At 50.0% G+C, this 22,775-nt stretch overlaps 1 protein-coding gene across 5 annotated transcripts in view; it reads right to left on the reverse strand.

The window, feature by feature from the left end:
• The window catches only part of ACACA (acetyl-CoA carboxylase alpha), a 100,640-nt gene that overhangs the window by 45,816 nt on the left and 32,049 nt on the right, over positions 1 to 22,775 (reverse strand). For 4 of the 5 annotated variants that reach the window (XM_063402876.1, XM_063402875.1, XM_063402877.1 and 1 more), the window contains 13 exons: positions 21,330 to 21,443; positions 19,728 to 19,841; positions 19,070 to 19,159; positions 18,567 to 18,685; positions 11,839 to 11,862; positions 9,716 to 9,859; positions 9,118 to 9,214; positions 7,777 to 7,884; positions 5,461 to 5,517; positions 5,112 to 5,156; positions 2,421 to 2,462; positions 1,876 to 2,091; positions 1,231 to 1,386 (listed from right to left, as the gene is read on the reverse strand). In XM_063402876.1, the coding sequence (XP_063258946.1) occupies positions 1,231 to 1,386; positions 1,876 to 2,091; positions 2,421 to 2,462; positions 5,112 to 5,156; positions 5,461 to 5,517; positions 7,777 to 7,884; positions 9,118 to 9,214; positions 9,716 to 9,859; positions 11,839 to 11,862; positions 18,567 to 18,685; positions 19,070 to 19,159; positions 19,728 to 19,841; positions 21,330 to 21,443 (1,326 nt within the window). The remainder of the gene's footprint in view (positions 1 to 1,230; positions 1,387 to 1,875; positions 2,092 to 2,420; positions 2,463 to 5,111; positions 5,157 to 5,460; positions 5,518 to 7,776; positions 7,885 to 9,117; positions 9,215 to 9,715; positions 9,860 to 11,838; positions 11,863 to 18,566; positions 18,686 to 19,069; positions 19,160 to 19,727; positions 19,842 to 21,329; positions 21,444 to 22,775) is intronic. The other variant, XM_063402878.1, reaches the window with a different exon arrangement.

A 22,775-nucleotide genomic window follows, 5' to 3' on the forward strand; every position in this document is an offset into this window, starting at 1 on the left:
CACAGGCAGCACTCACACCTGGGAACCACAGAATGCAGGGAAACCAAATCCTTGGCAAGCAGTTCTGCAGCCCTCGTATGCACAATAATCACATTTCACTGCCTGCACGGGGCTTTAAATCAACAAAGCAATTACCACTTGGAGCTGGGCCTTCTGCTCTTCTATTAAACTTTATAAAATACCACTGTGGGCAAAGTGCATATTAAAAGAAGGCAATTTATAGGCTGGGTTAAATATTTTTCCCAAAAAAAGTCTCTTTTGCACAGCAGCTCAAGGAAAAGTCATGGTTTGTATCTGAGGGCAGCCCAACTTCCAGGGATGAATATTCCAGCTTCTTCTGAACTTCCTGGGAACCAACAGCTCTGGATGTGCCAGGAAAGGTTCATTCAAAAGGGATTTAAGCCACCAATTTTTAATCATGATTTAAAAGTCAGCAAGCAAGAGAGAGTTATTTTGATACCCCATTCATCTTTTTAAACTTTCGGCTGTTCTCCTCAGGAAAGGTCAGCTCTCATCTTTGGGTACCCATGAACTGAATGCTGATTTCCAGCTAAATTCAGCCTGGACTAGGGACTTGCTTTGTGGTGATTCTGCTAGCCACAAACATCCTTTATGCCTGAACACTTTCATTTGTCCATCTACAAAGCTTATTGTTCATTTATTTATAACATTCATCTCTGTGGTTTTGTATCGGGGACTGAAAATGAGGCACTTTTGTGGCTGAATTTACAGATTCCTTTTAAGCTCTTAATTTATCTCATGTTTTATTTGGATGGAATCTGAACTTTTGTAACAAACAGAAGAGCATTTACACCTGCTTCTTTATGAAAACTTTTTAGCTCAAACACACAATGAAATAATAGGTTTAGTTTCAAACAGAAAACGTATTTCTAACAGCTGGCCCTCAGTTCACCCAGAGGAGCTGAGCTGCACAAGGAAATGGCTTTAAACTGCCAGAGGGCAGGGTTGGATGGGATATTGGGAAGAAATCCCTGACTGTGAGGATGAGGAGGCTCTGGCAAAGGCTGGAAGGGTCCAAGGCCAGGCTGGATGAGGCTTGGGACAACCTGGGCCAGTGGAAGGTGCTGGGGTTGGAACAGGATGAGCTTTAAGGCCCTTCCACCCCAAACCATTCCACAATTCAGAGGTTCTATGAACAAAAGACCATTCAGTTCTGACAAGTGAAGCCCTGCAAAGGTAACCAGCCCCCAGCAGGCCAGGAGCTCCCACCTTGGAGGGGTCCATGATGACGGTGGGCACGAAGTTGAGGAAGATGTGGTTGCAGTCCGTGCGCACGTTGGTGTTGTTGAAGGCCACCTCCAGCTCGTCCATGGCCTCCAGCAGCAAACGCTCACCCTCGTTCTGCAGGTACTCAAAGGAGGCTTCCTGCCAGAGATTACCAACAAAACATGGACTCTTTACTCACAGCTCACTGCCTGAGAGCGTGAGGTTTGGAGAACTGCAGGACACGATGGAGAGAACAGAACCCAGTGGTGCCAGCCCTGGAGCAGGTCCATCCCCAGTGCTCCCAGTGCTCCCAGGGCCTGGAGCCCACACCCGCCTGCCCTGTGCCCTCCTTCAGCTCAGAGTAAAGCTGAAACCAGGCAGGGCAAGCCACTGTTGCCTCAAGATCTAAGGCAGCAGATTTAAGTTCAACAGATTCAAAAGATTTAAGGGTTTATGACTCTTCTCTTGGGCCCCAGAAAAACCTCCCTGGAGCACAGGAATACCAGGACTTCAAAGGGATGGCTCTGCAGAGCAGCACCAGCAAGGAGATGGCACAACCCCCATAGAGGGAATGATCAGTTTTGGATCCTGCAGGTCCCTGGGGTGACCCTGGGATTCACTCACCACCTTGGAAAGGGACAAACTCACCTTGGTCACCAGGTCCGAGTGCCTTATGATGGCCCTGACGAAGAACCTGTAGTCTGTGACCTCCGTGCCCACCTCCACCTTGGCTGCCCCCAGGTACAGGTGCATTTTGTGGTTGGCACAGGGGATGGCCGTGAGGTCGAAGTTCCTCATGCGGTTCAGCTCCAGCTGGAAGGCCAGGGCGGGCTCCAGGTGCCGGTAAATCCTGTCCTCCTCGAACTGCAGGGACACAGCAGAGGGGGCATGGGAAAGGTGAAACACCCAGGGCAACAACTCGACACCACCCCAGTGAAATTCCACATTTAATTCAAACTCTAAAGATCCCAACAAACCCAACCCAGACTTCTCTGTCTGGCACTGGGAGCTGTGAAACTGCTGAGAGCAGAACACAAATTGCAGGACAGCAAGTTCTCAAGCTCACCCCCCTCAAAAATCCCTTTTTTCCACAGAAACCAGAAGGTTTTGTCCTGATTCTGAGTCGTGAATCACTGCATGAAAGAAGGATAAAGCCAACACTTGGAGAAAAGTACTGAAAATATCCAACTCACCTTATCCCGGGCACGGAACGTGAAGAACTTTGGGAATTCCCTCTGTTTGAAAATAAAAACAACAGTGTTAGTCCTCCCAAAGCAAGCACTGACATCCCCAGAGCGCCCTCAGGCCACTCTCAGGGCACCACCACAGCACAGGAGGTGACACAAGTTGTTCCCAGCTACTCTTTCAACATCACAAAGGTGGTGGGAAATCAAGTCACCTTCAAGACAGCAGAGGTAGCTTAGACCTGCCCTCACTAATGCAAAAGAGGCTACTTGATTGGCTTTAGATTATAATGGTCAGTTAACAACAGACAACAACACAGAAGGGTCCAGACAGCAGTGGGAAAGTTTTTCTAGTTGTGATTAAGATTCCTGTGGAGATGTCTGCAGTGATATGAACACTCTGTTATGGATGCAGATGGACACAGAACAATGATCTTATTCTACAGCTCTCTTCATACCATTACTGCCAGAAATACTCTCTTCCCATGGAAAACTGGGAGTTGTAATTAAATAACTTTATTCTCCTTTATGGAACAGCAAAAACATTCCAAAAATCCCCCATACACCACTCAGTTTCTCTGGTTTTCTGTTACATAGATAAAACCCTGGCAGAGCCTTGAGAGTTTTCTGAAATATTGTACAAATCTTAGAAATCTGGGCCTAGATTTCTCCTAGAGAGCATCCTGCCCCTCCAGCTCCATCCAGGCAGGTCCATGCCCTCCTCTGGAATCACACTTCCAGTGGGCAGAGCTTGCACCACGTGAGAACACTGCTGCCTGTGCTGAAGGTGACCTGAAGGGACACACACAACTTGCCAGAACTGTCTTACTAAGCAAAAACCAGGGAATCTGACCCGGAGTCACTGAATTTCTGGCTCACATTCCATTATCCATGGAAGATGAACAACCCCAGCTGGGGGGAGTGCGATGAGCAGTGACACTGTGCAAGCCACCACTGAGCAGCGCAGATTTCAAGGCTCAAAGTGCTGTTCCAGTCACTCATCTTCCTTCCCTCCTAGGTAAAACAGCCCCCAGACCTCACCTGGTGACTCTCAGCTGAGCAAAACAACTTGTGTGTGCCTGGAAACCCTTCCAAAACCAGCAGTGGTACAAGAAATGCTGCCTAAAAACTCAGGCTCGCCCAATGTGTGCATTGTGTGTGAGCCTCATCTAGGAAAAAACCTCTTCATGTTCCCTCCCTTCTCCCCATCCCTCCTACCTGTCCCCCTCTGCCAGCTTCTCCCACCATCTCCAGCTCATTCCACCACTAATGGAATTGCTTCCAAGGCACCTCACTGGTGTGGTGGGCAAATATCATCATTAGATGTGCACACACACAAAAATCCTCAGTGCTTTGGTACCAAAATCCAAAAGAGTGCTCCATTTCCTAGGCAGAAGAATTATACCCCTGCTGTGTTCTAATCAACCAACCATCATCAAGACAATCAAAATAATTTGCCTAAATTAGCCAATCAAGACACCCTGCAAACCACAGAATGTGAAAAGCTACACCAGAAATCATCAGAGTTGATTATTATACTAATAATCACGTTAAAAACCTAATGAGATGAGGAAATTGGAAGCTTGCTGGAGCAACTCTCTATTACCTCAACATGCTGGGAACTAATTATATAGACTGTAATTAAAACAAAAACAAACCCAAGCCCAGGCCCTGGCTAAGTTAATAGTTGGTCCAGTAATGAAGGGGCTGGGATAGCAGACAGTAATAAAGACTGACAGAGCAGCTCCCAGAGGTGCTGCACAAACTTTGCAGCCAGCTGACACCTCACTGAGGATGCAGGGACAGCTTGGGGACGTTCCTTGTGCTCTGTGCCTCCTTCCTGACCTCTGACACGTCCCACTCAGCAACTCGGATTTTTCATTCCTCCAACATTCATTCTGTTCTCTAAAACTTCCTTTTTCAAACCTAAAGCCTAGATTTTTCATGCTAAATGTCTCAAAAAACTCTCCACAAAATCCAGTTTCCTATTGGCTGACACCTCTGTACCTGTGCTGTGAGAAAAGATTCCCTCGTGGTGACTCCCACATAGGTTCAAACACTATTTCTGCTGATTTGTAAACTGCTTCTCCCTTCATAAAGCTGTGTGGAGCACTGGGTGAATTTCTTGCACTTCAAAGGCTCCTGATAACTTCCAGAATTTAAAAGCAGACCCCCAAGAGATAAAAATCTGGTTATGCCTGACACTGCCACCCTAAACCAGACCCCACTGATGCCCAGGCCCTGGGGAAAGAAGTAATTCTCAGCAGTAAGAGCATCAAACATCTCCCACACCCCAAAGCCCTCTGCAGAATTTAACAAGTCCCCTCAGTGACCGCTCTGAGTTACTTTAAAAATCAGCAAGAAGCCAAAAGTAATCACCACACTACGTAAGAAATAAAAAGGTTTCACTGATAATTGCACCTCAGAACAGAAGACAACACTGAGACACAAGGAAATTTTATCAGTGTGGCTTCCTGAGCTCAGCCAGGCAACGAGGGAGACTCAGAGCCCTGGCAGCCCCTCGGAATGCCACGGGCTGGGTTTGCAGGCAGATATTCCAATGAATACTCCCACACCTCACTTTGAATCAGTGTGGGCATTAAATGCCTGCCTGAGATCCAAATGAGAAGCCCAGAGCCCCCTGCGTGCCTCTGGCCTCACGTCAGGAATGCCACCAGGCTCCAGGCCCTTTTTACTTACATGGAATCTCTGATCCACCTCATAGTTGACCTGTTTCCTGAAGTCCTTACAAACGAAACACACACACATAGGAAGAAAAAAAAAAGCAGAAGACAGCTAGCAATTAGGATTAAAATCAAAAATTAATTAATTCAAGAATACAAGATGTGTCAAGATTGTTTACAATTGTAAATTAATTTTCTTAAGCGAATTCATGAAAACCATCTCAAGTTTTAGAGGAAAAAACAGTGAAGACAGAACTAAATACAGTAAATACAGCGTTCAATTTGGGGAAAAGCTTGTCAGATGCCAACGTTACAATGAGCTAGAAACCAAAGAGTTCTGAGCATCAGGAGAGACACTGAAATACCTTTTGTGCTACAAGGAAAGTCAGCCTCCGAATGCCATGTTCAATCAGGACTGATTTCTGCAAAAACAAGGATGCAAACAGGTGACTGGGCTGGCAGAAAAGAACAGACTGAAAACATGCTGAAATCCTCTGTGAAGGGAAAAAGCTCTGCAGGTCCCTCTCCCTCTGAGCTCCTGCTCCTCCTCAGCCTCCTCGGAGCCAGGATTTCCCACCTGATGCTCCCTTAGCAGCACAAACACCCAAACCCCTTCCACCTCAGCAGGTAAATAACTCAAGCACAGAACAGAGAATGCCAGCTGAGCCTGGCTGAGCAGGAATGCAGAGGAGTCACACCCAAATCCTGCAGGAAATATCCTTGTCCATCTGCCAGGACTCCTTTTTGAAGGGAGCACGGCGTGGATGTGGTCAGGTCAGGGGAGATGATGGAAAAGGAGTTTTCAAGGAGCCTCCCACAGGAGCAGCAGCTCATCCTTGCCTTTGGCACAGTGAGCTTGTGGATAACCCAGCCCAAAGCACACAGCTCTCAGCCTGGGGAAGGCTTTGGGGGGCCTCACTGTGAGCCCCTGGTGCTTTAAGGGCATTAAACAGGAAAAAAAAGGACTTTTTTATGGACAGAGAGGAGCATGGCAAGAATTAGATGGACAAGGGTTAGGTGGGATGTCAGGTGGGGCCTTAAGGTCCTTCCAACCCAAACCATGCTGAGATTCCAAGATTCCACCTTGCAAAGGTCATACAAGTCAGGTGTCAGTCACTTTTTTCCCAGCAGATCCCAGAATATCCATCCTGGTTGCCTCTTCCTCACATTCCCCCGAGCCCCCTCTCACAGGAGTGCTGCTATCACAATTTGCCACACCACTGATCCTTTGAAGTGCTAAGATCTCGTAATTCTCCTCTTTTTCAAACTTTTCTCCTTCCTCCTCCCTCTTCCAATTTAAAAGCAAAGAACACAGAAAGGAACAAGAACTCAGCTCAAGCAGGAACAAACCAGCCCCTCTCGGCACAGACTGTGATGTTTCACTAAGGTTAAGCCCTTTGAAAATGAGCAGCAGTGACTATATTCATGGCAAGAGGAAGAAAATAACTTTAATAATGCCGTGATTTAAAAAGCAAAAATTGTTATTGCTTTTAAAATTCCACAAGTGGCAGACAATAACAGCAGAGCAACAGGATTCTGATTACATGGTAATAATGTGGGTCTCCCAGCAAGGCCACAGCTATTACAGAGCGATTAGCCATCAGCACCTGGAGAAACTCCATTTCCACTGACTGCCTCAATCTCCTCCACAAGTCATTTACAAGTATATGATCCTAATTTCTATTAAAAAAAACACACACAACATGCTGGGACTAGAAGATTATTTGGACAATTTGGATCAACCTATTTGATAGTTTAATGTGGTTTTGGATTTTTTTTTATATATATATTTTATTTCTTTCCTTTTATCCCCTCCCATAAAACGCCTGGAGCATGATCAAGCAGATGAAAAGCAGAACTAGTTTTAATTCTTAGATTTGATTGTTTTCCTTGTTTAAAGAGACAGGAAGCTGCTGGAGCCATGTGGATGCCAGTCCCATTTTGGAAGCCCTGATTTCTGCAGGGTCTGTTCCCACACTGAGGAGTTGGAGGTGCTCCTTCAGTGCTCCCCAAACCAGTGAATCCCAGTTCCTGGTGGGATATTCAGCTCCACAGACTGGAGGAGCTCTTCTCCAGAAAAGCAGGTGCAGGCAGAGCCCAGAGTGGACACAAGGAGGTGGCTCCCAACCCAGGCTGTCTCACAGCTGACCCAGCACTCCCATTTGGGAAGGGGAAGGAGCCACAGAAGATGACAAATAATTCCTCCTCATGCCAGGAATATTGTATGAGGTGGATACTCCAGCATGCTAACAAGGGCAATAAATGTTAATTGCATGGTGATACACAAATCCAGGACATTTTAATGTCATTTTTACATGGTTCTGCTGCTCATACAACAACTTTATCACATGGGAAAGGGACAGAACCCGTTTTTCAGAGCATGTGGAGACAGTTACTGAGGATTAACCTGATGTGTTTAAAACCTTCCAAGTCTTTCATCCCATCAAAAATCCAAGGGAAGGATTCCTGACCCAACAGATTAGAAGGAGAAGCAACGACCTGGTGGTTTCAGGAAGGTGCAGAGAACTGGGCAGGCTTTAAATGGGATAAATTAAGGATGGAACTGCAGCATGTTTGTTTCGAATCAAACCACCCCAAACCTGAGGAACAGACAGACTTTTCCAGTCCTGGGAAGCCCAGGGAAGCCCAGGGAAGCCCAGGGAGGCAGGGGGGATGCTCACCTTGCTCTGGGTGAACTCCCTGAACATGGCAGCCAGGCTGTCGTCGTCCACGTCGCTGTCGGTTTTGATGGCCACGTTGAGGATGTGGATGGGCTCCTCCCGGGCACTCTGCAAGCACAGGGGGATGTCCCCATGGGTAAATGATCACCAGCTTAACCTGCCAGTCCCCAGAACAGGCTCCCTAAATCCAGCTTTAAAGCAGAGATGCTCTGGGGGAAATGAACTCAGCGGAGCAGCAGGGAAAACTGCGAGGGAAATCCCTGACCAAACAGCCTCATAAATCTGCAATTTCACAGAAGTCAACGTCCACAAACATCAAACAGGAGCCTCCTTTGGAGAATCCAAGTCTGAGGATGAGACAGGGCACAGGGTCAGGGCCTCTCTTTACCAGATGCAGCACAAGGACAGTAGAGGACTTTGGGATCAAGGAAAGTAAATAAATTAATCAAAGTGTAGGGGCAAAACAATGTGAGTTTTCATATCTACAACAGCATGAAATAATGTGGAAACATCAATTCCATTAGAGTTCCAAGCAATTACAAATTCAGCCTTCAGGAGCCTGTGATTAACTGGGAAAAACTGAGTCTGGACAGGAAATTACCTTGGTGAGGTGAGGGGGATGTAGAGAGGGATCTGAGGGCATTAAAGTTGACAGTAATATTCTGGAAAAGGCTACAGTGCTTACACACATCAGGATCAACGGATCAGTGGGAAACAAAGCCCTGTTCTGGACACAGGCTCCATTCCAGCAGAGCTTCCCCTCTTGTGGAGCAGCTACCTGTGTCTCTAAGGGAAACTGCACCTCCATCCCTACGGATTAGGGACCTCCTGCCTCCTCTGCACCTGTTCTGCACATCACTGCAAAAACTGAGCGGCTCCACTCAGCCTCTCCTCCCAAAAACAGTTCCAAGAGGTGGAACAGAGGGAAGGATCGGGATTTAAGGTGACTGGGAAGGGTGTAAGACAGGAAACACGGCAAGTCAGACGTAGGACAAAGACGGCTGAAGGTGCAGTTCAACATCCTGCTGCAGAGAGAGGGTCTGGAGACTTAATGGTGGCTTTAAACTCTGCCATGCTGCTGTGGATCCAGTAATTCTGCTGATGCTAAGAGCCATAAACTAAATTTACATGGAGAGCAAGAGGCTGAGCCACAGCCTCAGAACAGAGCCGGAAAGCGGCCGCCTACGCCGAGTCACCTGCTGTGGAACAAGCAGGCAAATCAGAGCCATAAATACACAGAGCTCCTAACTCCTGCTTCCAGCACTCCAGCCAGGAGGAGCAGCCAGCCTCAGCCCTGCTGCCAGCCTGGAGCACCTTCCAGAAGAAAAAACCCCACCCTACCTTGTCCTCATCGTACAGGGAAGCGTGGCCGGCCTCGGGGAACGTCGGGCTCTGCGGGGGAGAGTCGCAGAAGCATCCCATGACTTCATCAAAGATCCTGGAATACAGCAGGGAGGGAGCAGTCACCACCTCACCACTGGCAGCCCACGGAGCACCCAGCACTGAGCCCACCCAGCACTGAGCCCACCCATCCTGGGAGCAGAGGGCTCCGTCCCCTGCTGGGCTCAAAGGTGAGGAGGCAGCTCCTCAAACCAGTCTGGATTGCCCAGTGTTTGTCAGAGATCTCCTGGATGCAGGCTGAGGGCTCTGCTGGGGGGTTGCCTATCCCAAAAGGTTGGAAGCACAAAGAACTGCCCCCCACACACATCCACGGAGCATTAGGAGGCGTCAGCACGTTCCCAAATGCTCTGCAGCCAGCAGGAAGCCGGGATGCTGATCCCTCTGTCTGCATCCAACAGCAAAGGGACACACACGGGCATCCAAACAGGTAACCACGCTCAGGACCAGCCTAAACCTGACTGCAGGCCTGCCAAAGCCTTCCCCAGCTCTGCCAGGGCCCAGGGGGGGAGGAGGTGGCCACAGGGGCGAGCCCACACACCTGACAAAGTCCTCGAAGGTGCGGAAGGAGACCATGCCGCCCATGCGCTGGCACGGCGGCGTGAAGGAGCTGTCCAGCAGCACGTCGCTCACGCTGGCCACGTGCACCATCCCATAGTGGTTGAGGTTGGAGGAGAAGGACATTCTAAACAGCAAGGCAACAAGAGCACAGTCAGCAGGGGCAGGGGACAGTGGGGACAGCACAGGGAGCAGGTTTGGGCACGTGCTCTGAGCCCTGGAGCGTGGCTGTGCAACCCACGTGGGATTTCTCAGGCTCCTCCAGAGCCCCTGCCATGCCTCTGGTGCCACCCTTACCTGGATGTTGTCTCAATTACTCAATAGTTAGCAAATAATGTTATAACCCCTTAAAAAAGGTATTCCTTGAGATGACAGGAGAATTCTGACTATGCAAAGCTGAATTTATTTTTCCTCCTGCCCTTATGTTTCGCTTTACTGGTGGAACATGACTCAAACAGCAACAATTCTAAGATTTGACACTTGAAGGATTCAGTACATTTTTGCAAATTAGGTTGGAGCACACCATGCTGTATTATCTTATTGATTCCATGAATTTTCTGATCATACTGTAATTTGCACTCCTCAAATGCAGTATGGTACAGTGACTTCTTCAAAACTCTTTATGGAGTCTTACACTCATATTCCTCCCTTTCTGCTCAGGAAACAACTGGATGTGGCCCTCAGTGCTCTGGGCTGGTTGATAAAGTGGGGATCAGTCTCAGGTTGGACTCAACAGTCTTGAAGCTCTTTTCCAACCTCACTGATTCTGTGGTTTTTGTTTTTTAAAGGTTCACAATGCCATAGTCAAGCCTTAGCAGAGGAAGCCTCTCACACAGTGAGGAAAAAAGCACACAACTAGACTGGACCTTTCTCTGGTGACCACAGCTGGGGTTTGCCTTTTCTGCAATGATTATCACCAATTTCTGAGCTGTACTACAGACTCATCTCAGTCCAGACTCCCCTCAAGAGCTGCCTGCTGTGTGTGACCCTTCTGAAGAGACACAAGCAGGGAGCTGGCCCAGAGACCCCACGCTCCTCGCTCGCCCTCCCTGGGGCTTGGGCACACATTGATTTTGCTCCTCCCAAGCAGTGCCACAGCAGGAGGAGATGGGGAAAAAACTCAGGGAATGGATTCCCCACCACCCACGGTGCCTGAGAGCTGCGAAGTCCAAGGGCTGTGGGGGAAAAGCAGGGCAGGACCCAGGAGCTGGCTGAGCACTCCTGCCACAGCCACCCCCAGCTCTGCTGGGATTTCCTCCTTCCCACACACCAACCCCTCTGTGATACGGCCCTGAGTACAGTGTTAACAAGTCTAAAGTATCATCAGGGTGATTAATAGCTCTCCATGCCTAAAGTCACTCTCTGTTTCCGCAATTTATCTCTGATTAAGAGCCGTGAGACTTCCAAGCCCATTTTTACTATTTTTCCCTAAATAGGCTTGTAAGCAGTAATAAATAATAGGTATTCACATTTTGGAAGAGAGGGATTTTTCAGGACATGCCTTGGTGTACATTTCTTACAACTAATACAAAAACTATCACAGAACAGGGACTGAACAAAAAGACAGCAGACATTTTTCAGGTATTATTTAAAACAAGAAATACTTTTCAACTGAGACACAGGAGGAAAAATTAGCGTCCAAACCACAACAAAACATGCTGTCAGCTGTTTGAGATGTAGATTCATCTATGGTGTGAGGGAGGTGAAGCAGCCCTGACAAATTCTAAGCTATGGACAAGAAACCAGGGTAGCACCAGGTTGGGCTGGGAGGAACTGCCTGGGCTCACCTGCCAGAGGGCCAACACCTGGAATCCAGTGCCAAAAAACACCCATGGACAGCACTTGGCTGTGTAACACTCTGCAGACCCACCCAGCAAATCTGATTTCAAAGATTACTACATGCAAAGATTTATTTTTTTTAAAGGAAAAGCTGAAAACATGTTTTAGGCAAAGGGAGAGGAAAAGGGAAGGTAAAAGAAGAGTTATGGTTGGGAGTTTCCCAAGTAAAGAGAAGGGCACTACAACAAAACATGTTAAAACATTCAGGATTAGGCTAATTCTTTCTAGTGTGGCTTTTGAAATTTGAAAAGATGTCGAGTACCGTACCTGTTTAGCGTGGGGATGTTCCCTCTGTAATCAAACAACCACAGTTAGTCACAGACTGGTTAGTGAAAGCCATCATCAAGAACCATCAACAAACTGATGCACACAACCAGCAACACCTTTACCACTGACTCTCCTAAATTTGGGAGAGCTCCCTGCCAGGGGCCCTGGAGAGGCACCCATGGGGCAGAGCCAGGCCATGCAGGGAGCATGCAGCTCATGGGAAAGCCCAGGGAAACTCCTGGCATTTGCAAGGGACCCCACACTCCTGTTCCCCTTCCACTGTCCCCACTTGAAGCCCTCTGCACACACCAAGGGCAAAGCAGGAGCAGACACACTCCCTGACAGACCAGCAAACAGCAGAGATGTAAAAATAAATAAATAAAATAAAATAAATTACCATCTCACACAGGAAAATTGCAACAGGTTCAGGAAAACAAGCCAAATGCTCAGTGCCAGCCCTCCAGGCTGAGAGCAGCCCACGCACAGGCTCCCACAATGCAGGAACAAAGCAAACACAGCACCAGCAGCACGCTGCACTTTCAGCATTCAGTACTAAAAAGAACAACCTCAAGGCTAAAAAGAACAAACTGAAGGCTAAAAAGAACAAACTGAAGGCTTTAACTTGAGGGAAACTCTACCCATTCTTTTGAACTCTCTCTGTATCTGCAGGCAGCCCAGGGCTCAGTGATGCTCACAAGGGAGGGAGGAGTGAGGGGCACATTTCCACACCAGGGACAGCCAGCAGAGTGCTCCATGCAAGAGGGAAAAATTGCTGGGATCTGATGTGCAAACCAGCACAGATTAAATTAAAAAAAACACAGTCCTTGCACACAGCAGGCTTGAGCAAAGGGATTAGCAAGAACTAAAAGATGGAAAGGAGAGCTTTGAGGAAGATGTGAGTGGACATTCACCCCCTTCCCTTCAGGAGGTCAAACCACAAACTTTTTGGACATCCCTGACCATAGGCAAGACCCCAAGTGACTGAGCACAAAGCAAAGTTACTGAGCAGTGTGTTCCATGGTCACACTGGCCAGCCTGCCTGCCCTGCTCCTGTCCCAAACTGGTTTGGTCACAGCAGAGTCACCTCCACTGAAGGAGATGTGTTGGGTGCGTTACTGGTAGAGGCACAAAAAATTCCCATAATCTCCTTAAACCATAGGAGGGGGCAAAAAAAGCCTAAAAACATAATTATTATGGTAGAAGTAACAAAAGCATTTAATTTGGGGGGGGATGGTGGGGACAGACCCTGCACTGCAGAGCCTGTGGTCAGGACAGAACGAGGCTCGAGCCCTCAGGGGGTTGGGACTATTTTTTGAGCTTGGCAAAGAGTGGAAAAGCCGCATGTGATCCACTTCAGATGGAAAAAATAGTCTGGAGAGGACTGGCAGTTCCTACCCCCAGCAGGAACACTCCTGTAGCCGTCCCTGGAAGGCTTTCAGGAAAGAGAGGGACAAAAAAACAGCGAAACAAATGTTCAGCTCAGCCTCAAGAAGGGCACCCTGGTGCTGTGCTCTGGGAGCTTCTCCTGCCACTCCACACGGAGCTGGAGAGGCTGAGGAACGGCAAGGAGGGAAAGCAGACAAGGAGGAGTGGGCTGAAACTGAGAGAGGGCAGGTTCAAACGGGATGTCAGGGAGAAATTCCTCCCTGGCACAGGAGCCCAGAGCAGCTGTGGCTGCCCCTGGATCCCTGGCAGTGTTCCATGTTGGATGGGGCTTGGAGCAGCCTGGGACAGTGGAGGGTGTCCCTGCCCATGGCAGGGGTGGAATAAAAGATCTTTAAGGCCCTTTTCAGCCCACACCATGCCCTGGTTTTGTGCCAGGGCCACGTCAGAGCCTGGGGTGCCAGGGGCACAGCCACGGGGCAGTGCTGCCACCCACAGCAGCCCCAGCCCTGCTCTGGACCCTGCCCAGCTCCCAGAGTGGCCCTTCCTGAGCAGGAGCTGATCTCAGCAGGGCTCTGCTCCAGCCCCACTGCTCCTGCACCCCCTGGGCACTCTGAATTGGGTTCCCCTGGCCCCCTCCTGCTTTTCCTCCCCTCTTTCTGTGAGGAACAGAGCTCTCCCCAGCCATGGCCACGCAGAGCTCCAGCTGGGAGCGAGTGCCAGCGCAGGGCAGGGCTCTGGAAATGAGGCAGCAAAGCAGAACCAGCAGAGGTTGGCTCAATAACCCACTTGTAGTTATTAACAGCAGTAGCACAGGAGAAAGAGCAATTCCACTGGCTCTGACCAGTGCCATTCCTCTTCTGTTTCTTCATTTCAGTAGAAGAATCTAACCAGAAGGCTGTGAAACATGCCTCAAACCATACATTTTGATTGGGTTTTTTCCTCTCCCTCTTTCTTCCCTTATTCTTCTGCTCCCTCTGTGATTCAGCCAAGCTGAATCTGCTACAGAAGTCCAATTTGCATAAAATTATCGTCGTTCCATTCAGTTTGCTGCCCCTTCCACAGCCCCTTCTTTGCTCTGCTGGAGGATTTTGCCCTTTCCGAGGCAGGCAAGCCGAGGGAACAGCAGCACATTACTGCTGCCTGCTGCCTAATTAACATCAAACCTCAGCACGGAGCTGCAGGGATTTACAGGTGTCCTGGAATCACTTTCCCCTCCTCCCTCCCCGTACAAACCACTCTCACAACAAGGAGGGGACCTCAGGCTGCCTGACACCCCTTGAGTTCTCCCTTTGGGGCTCCAGGTAGGGTCAGAGCCACAGCTGGGTCACTCCTGGCATCCAAAGACTGATGCCAAAGGCTGTTCCAGCAAATAGCCCACAGAAAATGCTTTCAACTCTGTCAGAAATTCATGTTTTATGAGCAGGTCGTTGTAAAATGATAGCAGGAAACTGCTCTCAATGTGAGTGTGGGGTTCCTAAAAAAGCCCCGTTTGGGACCAGGGGTATTTAACCTGGCTTTCAGCCTTCCCAATGGTTTCTGCCTGTAACTAAGGAAGAGGCTGGCAAAAAGGAACAACCCAAATACCCCATAGATGATAAAACATCAGGAGACAGCAAAGGAGAGGTCATGCACCACTCATAAGCCTTGAAATCAGCAACACCACAGTCCAAGGTGGGGCATGAACAAACATCCACGAGCACAGGGGGAGGAGATTCCAGGCAAAACCAAGCACAAGATGAGACATTTATACTGAGGGAAAAACCCTTGGATGGGGCTCTGAGCAACCTCAGAGTGGGAAGTTCCCTGTCCACTGCAGGGGGTGGACCGTGATGAGCTTTAAGGCCACTCTGTGGGTTGATGATGTTGATGAAATGCAGAGCAGCTCATGCCTAGGCTTGAATTCCACCCTTGGAAGCACCATGGACAACAGGATGGAGCCCCAGGAATGAACTCAGCCCAGACAAGGCATTTCCCTGCATGGATGTCTGCTGAGTGTGTGCACCCCTGGCTCCAGGGTGTGCTGCCACCACACATCTCCTTTGTCCAGCCCCACTCACACCTGCCTTAGGGCTAAGCTGGCCCCATTATCAAAACTTCATCAGCAGAGCCAAACCCTTCCTTACTGCCTCCTCCTGCTCCAAGACCCCTCAGGACACGCCAAGGCCCAGTGTGGCAGCTGGGGGTGCTCCAGGGGGCAGAGGGAAGGTGTGGGCTCAGTGCCCAGAGGGGCTGGGCAGGCGTGGCTGAGGCAGCAGGGACCAAACCAGCCTGGGTTCTATTTCAGGTTCCTCTGGGGCCCAACAAGGCAGAAGGCAGAGCCCTGGGCTATCCCTGCCACACCCCAAAATCAGGATATATCCAGCACCTCTAGGTCTCCTTGTCAGCACCTGCCTCAGCCCATGACACAGGGGACACAGCTCTGAGGAAAGCAGGGATCTGTTCTGTGGGAGCACATTTCTGTCCGAATTCCTCCCTCCTGATCCCCCAGCACATCCATTCCTGGGGAAGGGGGATGAAGGGAGCAGCTGAGCAGCCTGGCTGGGGGAGCTGGAGAGGAGGGGATGCTCTGGGAGCAGCAGGGCAGCAGCAGGCTCCAAGGGCTGGCTACAGCAGACAATGCCCCAGTTTAATTTAAACCTTACAGCTTCAGGCGTAAGAAAGGCTGCAGGAAAGCAGGAGAGGAGAGGGGATTAGAAAGGAGCACTTTTGTTGAGAAAGCACAGTAATTCCCTCTCCTCCACACACAATGTTTCTTTGAACAGAAGATTCTGCACTAAGATTAGGCAAGGCCTGTTCTGTGAACACCTCAGGAAGGCCTTTCAGTGCCTGTCACCCGTGCTGCCAGGGACACAAAGGCAGCTGGGCTCTCTGGGCACCAGGCAATATTGCACCAGCACAGCCAGGGAGGCAGGGCACGGCTCTGAGCAGGGTCACTCCTCCCTCTCCTCTCCCCTGCAGCAGCCTGGCTGCCTGCACCACACAGGACACCCCCAGGCAAGGGCTCTGCTCTGTCTGCAGCCCCCTCTGTGGCACTGCCAGCCCAGGGATGCCCTGGATCCAGATTGGATTTCTGCTCGGGGAGGGCTCAGAGCTCCGTGTGCTGCCAGATGGTGACACTGCACTCCTCCTCTGCCCTGCACGGGCACAGGGAGCGCTGATGGAGCCACAAATCCCCATCAGAAACTGTTCTTCTCCCTGTGACTTTCCCTGCACGTTCAGTGGGGATTCTTACATTAGGACGTCTTCTGCTAATTTCAACAAATAATTCCCCGAACAGTTTCTGCCCACAAAACCCACCAGGAGCAGGTTGCACTTGTGTGACTTTGTCAGCAGATTTAACAGCTTTTCTGTCCTCTCTGCTTCCCTGTGGGCAGCTGATGGCAATCCTTCCACAGCCAGAAACACAAAGTCTGAGCCCGAGCTGTGATCAGGCAGCTCAGGAGGGGTGGCCGGGATTGTTTCTGCCACGATTAAGTGAAGGCATAGCAGGGTTAAATACCAATAACAAAGAATTTAAATATAAATTTAAAAACCTAATTAGAATTTAAACCATTATCCGTTTGCTGTTTTCTCTACAGGAATACTTGCTTCAGTAAAACTTGGGCTCTCAAAGGTTCACAGATATCTGACACAAAAGGGACCAGGGTTTAAAAATATCTGAGGCAGTGGTGAAAAACGTGTGGCATCATCTAACAGCAGCTCCCAAAGGGAACGCTCTCCTAAGGGCACCTGCCCTGGGTCACCAGCCCTGCAGGGCCTCCAGGGACATTTGGGGATATTTTGGCTTTGGGGTTTGCCCTTGGAACGCATTTTTAGCTTTTCAGCCTAAGAATTTGTGCTACAAAAGATACAGAAAAGCACACGATGAACACAGACCACGGTCAAGAACGACAAAGAAGACTCCAGCAGGACAATCAGAGTTTTGATATTTCCTGGGTTTAACACCAGGTGTGGCTTGAGAGCCCCTTGAACCCTGTGCCACCATCAGCCCCTGGGCACCCTCCAGGCACCCAGAGGGACAGCAAGAGGCTGCCCAAGCACCAGGAGCCAAATTCACCGCTGGCAGCTGGAGGAGCTGCAAGGAGCTGAACCTGCCCTGCAGGAGGAGCACGGTGCATTCCCAGCAGCCTGAGGAGCAGAGCTGAGCCCAGAACACCGCCCCAGCTGAGGGGAGGGGAGATTTCAGGCCAAAGAGCTGTTCCTGGAGCAGGGAACATCTCTGCTCTTCCAGCTGGCCCTGTCTGACTGAGCCTGTGCACAGAGCACTGGGCAGCACTGGCCAAAAATCCCCCAGCAACAAAGGCAACTGAGGCCAGCAGAGAAGAAATGAAGGGGAGAAGAGAGCATTACAAAGGGGCACTAAAAAGAGCATGCAATTATTTACAAATATTCTAGAAATGCAGGGAACAGATGAGCCCAAACACGTGTCCCCTCTGCAGCAGGAGTGGTTCGGGGGCTGGCTGGGGACAGCCACTCATTTCCAGCAAAGCAGAGCCTGAAAACCATTTCATGAAAGGTCCTGATGGATCTCAGCCAAGCGAGACCGGAGCCCACCAGCAGCGAGAGCAGGGAGAAGGTGTTTGGGAACAAAGGAGCGAGGGAGGGAAGGCAGCACGGACCGACAGTGGCACCCGGTGGCTGCGGGGACTCACTGCGACCTCAGAGCCAGCAGGGACAGAGCCAGGGGACAGCTCCAAAACCCTCCGGGTGAGCACAGCACGGGCTGGCCCCACACACACCCAGAAACAACCCAGAAACAGCAAGGGCCTGCGAGGAGAGGAGCTGTAAGGTCCTTCCAACCCAAACCACTCTGACACAACACTCCTGGAAGCTCTGATAATCAGGGTTTTTTAAAATGAACTAGAGATGCCACCCTCCTCTCCAGGAGGACACAGCAAGAGTTGGTGCTTTTTGGTCGTAGTCACAAAAAATGGAAAACTGGAAATCAAACTGTGTCAACCCCAGCATTTTGTATAAAACTCTCATCTAGGTCTGCTCCATCAAGAAATGGTGTGCTGCAGATGTCACCTCACCCTGCAAAGCCAGGAAGGAGCAGAGCCACGCAAGCAGTCAGAAAGGGCTGGCAGGAAGGGGACAGAGACACTGTTCTGTGCTACAATTCCAATTAATTGGTTATTCTGCCTGGAATTGTATCCTTTGGAAGGCTCAGGATTCAGCCAGAACTGACATCCTAGAGATAATTTACCACCCACGCTGAAGTTAAAACCCAGAAAGCACAACAACACCACGCTCACACGAACCCCCCTTCCCCACCAGTCCTGGCACAAGCTGTCCCTGCCAGGGCAGGATTGAGCCCCCCCAGTCTGCAGCTCCAGTCTGACCTGTTGGGGTGGGAGGTGGGCAGCATGAACTGGAACTCCACCACGCAGGTGTTGTCCTTGAGCTGGCGGTGCTGGACGCTGTTCAGCTCGTAGGCAATGTAGGCTCTCCTCACGTACACCTGGGGACACACACAGCATCAGCTGGGCTGGCCGAGGCACCCCAGAGGGGCTAAAAAACAAACAGTCCCCCAAATGAGCACCCACACAGACTCTAATTCAACCAGAGTTTAAAGATATTCCTTGAGGAAGGGCAGAACCTTCAGGATTATGGGCCTGTCGTCTGACAGCAGCTTCACTTTCTGCCTTCAACCACCTCACACAAATGTAACTTGAATTTGAAATTCAATTATCAATATTAATGCTGTTAAATACCAGATTCTAAGCATGCCCAATACCACACAACCTACAGCTCTCTTGGATCTTGCAGGGTGGCGGTGCTTAAAGCAAACCAAATCCACAGGAAAATTTAAAATACTGACTTTTTTCAATGGGAATAGACTCACCTCCAAAGCTGCCATTCTTACCACCTGGTTACTGTGGTAGAAGAAGTTGGGAAGCACATCAAAGATGGATGTCTCGGACAAAATGAGTTTCTAGGAGAGATCACATTAAGCAGAGGTTTAAAAGAGAACTCTGCCTTGCAACCAGGATCAGGCAAAAAAAAAGGAAAAACCCCAAATCAAGCCTGGCTAGTTGTGATTTCTCAGCTTTTCCTGTTGTTCAACAAGGATTATGATTTTTTATATGAAACCACAGAAAAGCTGGGGGTGGAAGGGATCACTGAGTCCAGCTCCCTGCTCCTCACAGGACTAAAACTAAAACCATGAGAGGAGCTCATGCAGGAGCTCCTGGAGCTCCAGCAGCCTCGGGGCTGTGCCCATTCCCTGGGGAGCCTGGGCAGTGCCAGCACCTCTGGGGAAGGACATTTTCCTGATGTCCAGTCTGAGCTCCCCCTGGCCATTCCCTCGTGTGTGGGGAGCACAGGGAGGAAGCAGCACCGCTCCTCTGCTGTCCCCGTGAGGAAGGTGCAGAACTGCCACGAGGTGATTCCCACAAAGAGCAGGGCAAAGCTGGGCACCAGACCAAGGCAGCTGCGAGCCCCAAGGACCTTGGGGCAGGAAGGTGAGTGAGGAGGAGGCAGGGAGGGGAGGCTGTGGGTACCTGCAGGTTCTCAATGCAGAACTGGTGCCCATACATGTCAATGGCCGACAGGAAGATGGACTCCACCTGGTTGTGACGCAGCTCGTAGGAGGGCAGGTGGGAAGCAATGAGAACCTGGGGAAACACAGGCAGTGTCAGAGAAAGGAGCCACGCTGGGCCATCAGCAGGGGGCTGTCACCTCCAGGCAGCAGCAGACTGCTCCATCCCTGAAGAGGCAGCCACATTCCCCCGGCTGGCACCGGGTGACGCCGCAAACCCTCTCCCCTCCCCGGCCTCATTTGTGTCTGCTCCGTTTGTATTATTGGCAATTCCCCACGGAGAAAGGGAGCAGCTTCAATCAAGTTCCATCAGTGCATGTGATTTAGCAGTGCAGAGCTGCCAGTCCTGGGGATTGCCTGCCCAGCTGTTAATTGGGAAGCAGAGCTGGCTGGGAGCGGCCGTGGGGAGCCCCACGCTGGAGCCACGCTCTGCTCCCGGGCAGGGAGGGAACAGACACCAGGGCCAGGTATTAAATGCCCAACATGAAGGAGGCAGAGGTAGGAAATGGAAGCAGCTTGCAGGGAAAATGAAGTGGAAGGGCAACACAAGGACTGCAGCAGCATCCCCAGTTGCTGTGGGGAGGTTCAATAGCAGAACGGTTCAAGGACACAAACACAATCCTGAAGGAAACAGAAGGTCACTGAGCAGCTTCAAACACCCTGCTCATTTTCTATAGCCAAGCTTTGAAATAAAAGGAGAGACCCCCCAAGTGTGAGCTTTCCTGCTTCAGGCTGGAGACAGGGACTGTGGAGTGAGAGGAGTGATCAGACTCCGGGGTCAGCACTATCAGGAAACCACTGCACCCTCTCACCCCTTCCTGGCAACAGAGGGAGGGTCAAACTGAACTCCTGAAGAGGAAGCTGACAACAATATCTGGGTGCCTATGTGACATTCAAATCAGTTCTGTAGCAGACTGTTGGAATTTTCAAGAGTTTTTCCAATTATTTCCAGGTTAAAAGAAAATCTACAAAGCGCAGCTCAAAGATGGAAGACACCCTGCAAAAGGCCAGCATAATTCTTTGTGGTGATTCCTTAGCAGCTGCCAGGAACATCTGGTTCTTGTGCAAATGGCTCTCCCTGTTGCACACACAGATCCACAACTGCAAGGCAGCCGAGGAACCCGGAGAGCCTGCCCATGCTGTTCCTCCACAACCCAGGCAGGCTGTGCTGGTTTGCAGATGACAAAACCACAGTGACCATGCATTTCCACTTCCTCCATCACACAAAACACAGGCTGCTTCCCAGTTAACTCCTGTGTGAGCCAGACAAAACTTTCTGGAGGAGCAGGGACAAAGGAATGCACGTTAAATTTAAATATCCCAGTGCTTGGGAACGCGCCGCTATCTTCGCCTGTCACCACGGTTAATCGCTGTTAATTAGCTCCACTGCCAAAGTGCTGCTCACAGGAACCTCCTCTCCCCATTTGCATAGTGATGAAAACAAACATGAGGAAGGATGGATTTCCCCAGGGTGAGCCCAGCAGGAGCAGCCCCAGCAGGAGCAGCCCCAGCAGGAGCAGCCCCAGCAGGAGCAGCCCCAGCAGGAGCAGCCCCGGTCCCTCACCTGCCGCGCTCGCAGGGCCACCTTGGCGTTGGTGGTCTTGCTGAGCTGGGTCAGCTCTGTCAGGATGTTGATCAGCTCGTCTGTCAAGGTGGGGTCACGGCCACAGAGCTGGTCCTGGGAACAGAGAGAACAGGAGGTGCTTAGGACAGAGGGAAAACATCATCTGTGCTCCCCTCCAAAGGAGTTTGAGCCTGGAATACAAAGCTTAGGCCCTCTCAGGGCTGGATCACAGCATCCCCAGGAGTCCTGGCCTGAGTTATCCTGGAACTCTGTGCTGACAAGGACACAAATATTCAGCATTCAACAATTTTACCCACATAAATAGAAGGTGATAGAAGGGGCAGGCACCATGTCCCATTCTCCTATTTGTGGCACAAGTTTTGGCACCCAAACACATGAGAAATGCTGACTTGTCAGAGAGACTCAGGAAACCTTTTCCCATTACCCAGCTTCAGGTTTGTACCACAAGTTTCTCCTAGCACCAACACAAAATTTAAAGAGCTTAAATTGTAGCCAGACACCCTGTGGAACATGTAAAGGTGAGCAAACCTTCCCCATGAAGGGTAACCAGAGTTACACTGCCAGAGAACCTCCTGACATCCACTTAAAAAAACACCTCAGACCTCCAAAGTCCCCACAACTCCACAACCACAAACCACCCAAGCTTTGTGCAGCTTCAGCCAACACCAGAAAAAAGATCTGTCATTCCTCTGACAAGGCTAGCAAAGCTAACTAAACCCATGAATAATGTACTGTATTTCCTGCCACATTACAGGACTGACTCCGTAATATTTCTTCTAACCAGAGAATCCTGGATCTGAGGAAATCCACAAGCTTTCCTTACTGTCTAAACTGGATGGATAAAACAACAAAACTGAAGAGCACAAACTTCCAGTGTTAATGCTGTTCCAAAACTCTTCTGAATTCATCCATTCAAAAAAATGCCAACAGTAAAGGCTTTCTTCCAAAAATAGTTTCAATTCCCATGAATAATCCCACAGTCTTCAACACTTCTTGTGAGCCTCTTCCCTCCCACCTCGAAGCTGGAAACCCTCTAGGAGCCTCTAACGTGATTCTTCCAACACAGCACTTAACAGCTTGTCTTGATAAATTAATCATAGGAGGGAAATGTGAGATGAAACAGGGATTTGCCACGAGAAAGAGCCGGTGCCTAAAAGTTTAAAGAGATCTTAAACACCTACAGACCAGAATAGGCCATTTGAAGATCCAAGAAGTAGAAAAGGATAAGGGGAAACCTCTGTGCAGCAGGTGGGATTGACAAATCTACCAGGGAAAATAAAATAAAAACCAAAGCCAAACAATACAAAAGCCCCACAGAGTGAACAACTACACAACACCTCATACTCCATGAGATTCCAGGGCTCAGCAGCTTTTCCCTCACACTGCCCTTGATCTCTGTCTCTCCAGCCCCACTCAGGCACGATG

This window comes from Prinia subflava, chromosome 8 (genome assembly GCF_021018805.1).
Source record: "Prinia subflava isolate CZ2003 ecotype Zambia chromosome 8, Cam_Psub_1.2, whole genome shotgun sequence".
Taxonomy (NCBI): domain Eukaryota; kingdom Metazoa; phylum Chordata; class Aves; order Passeriformes; family Cisticolidae; genus Prinia; species Prinia subflava.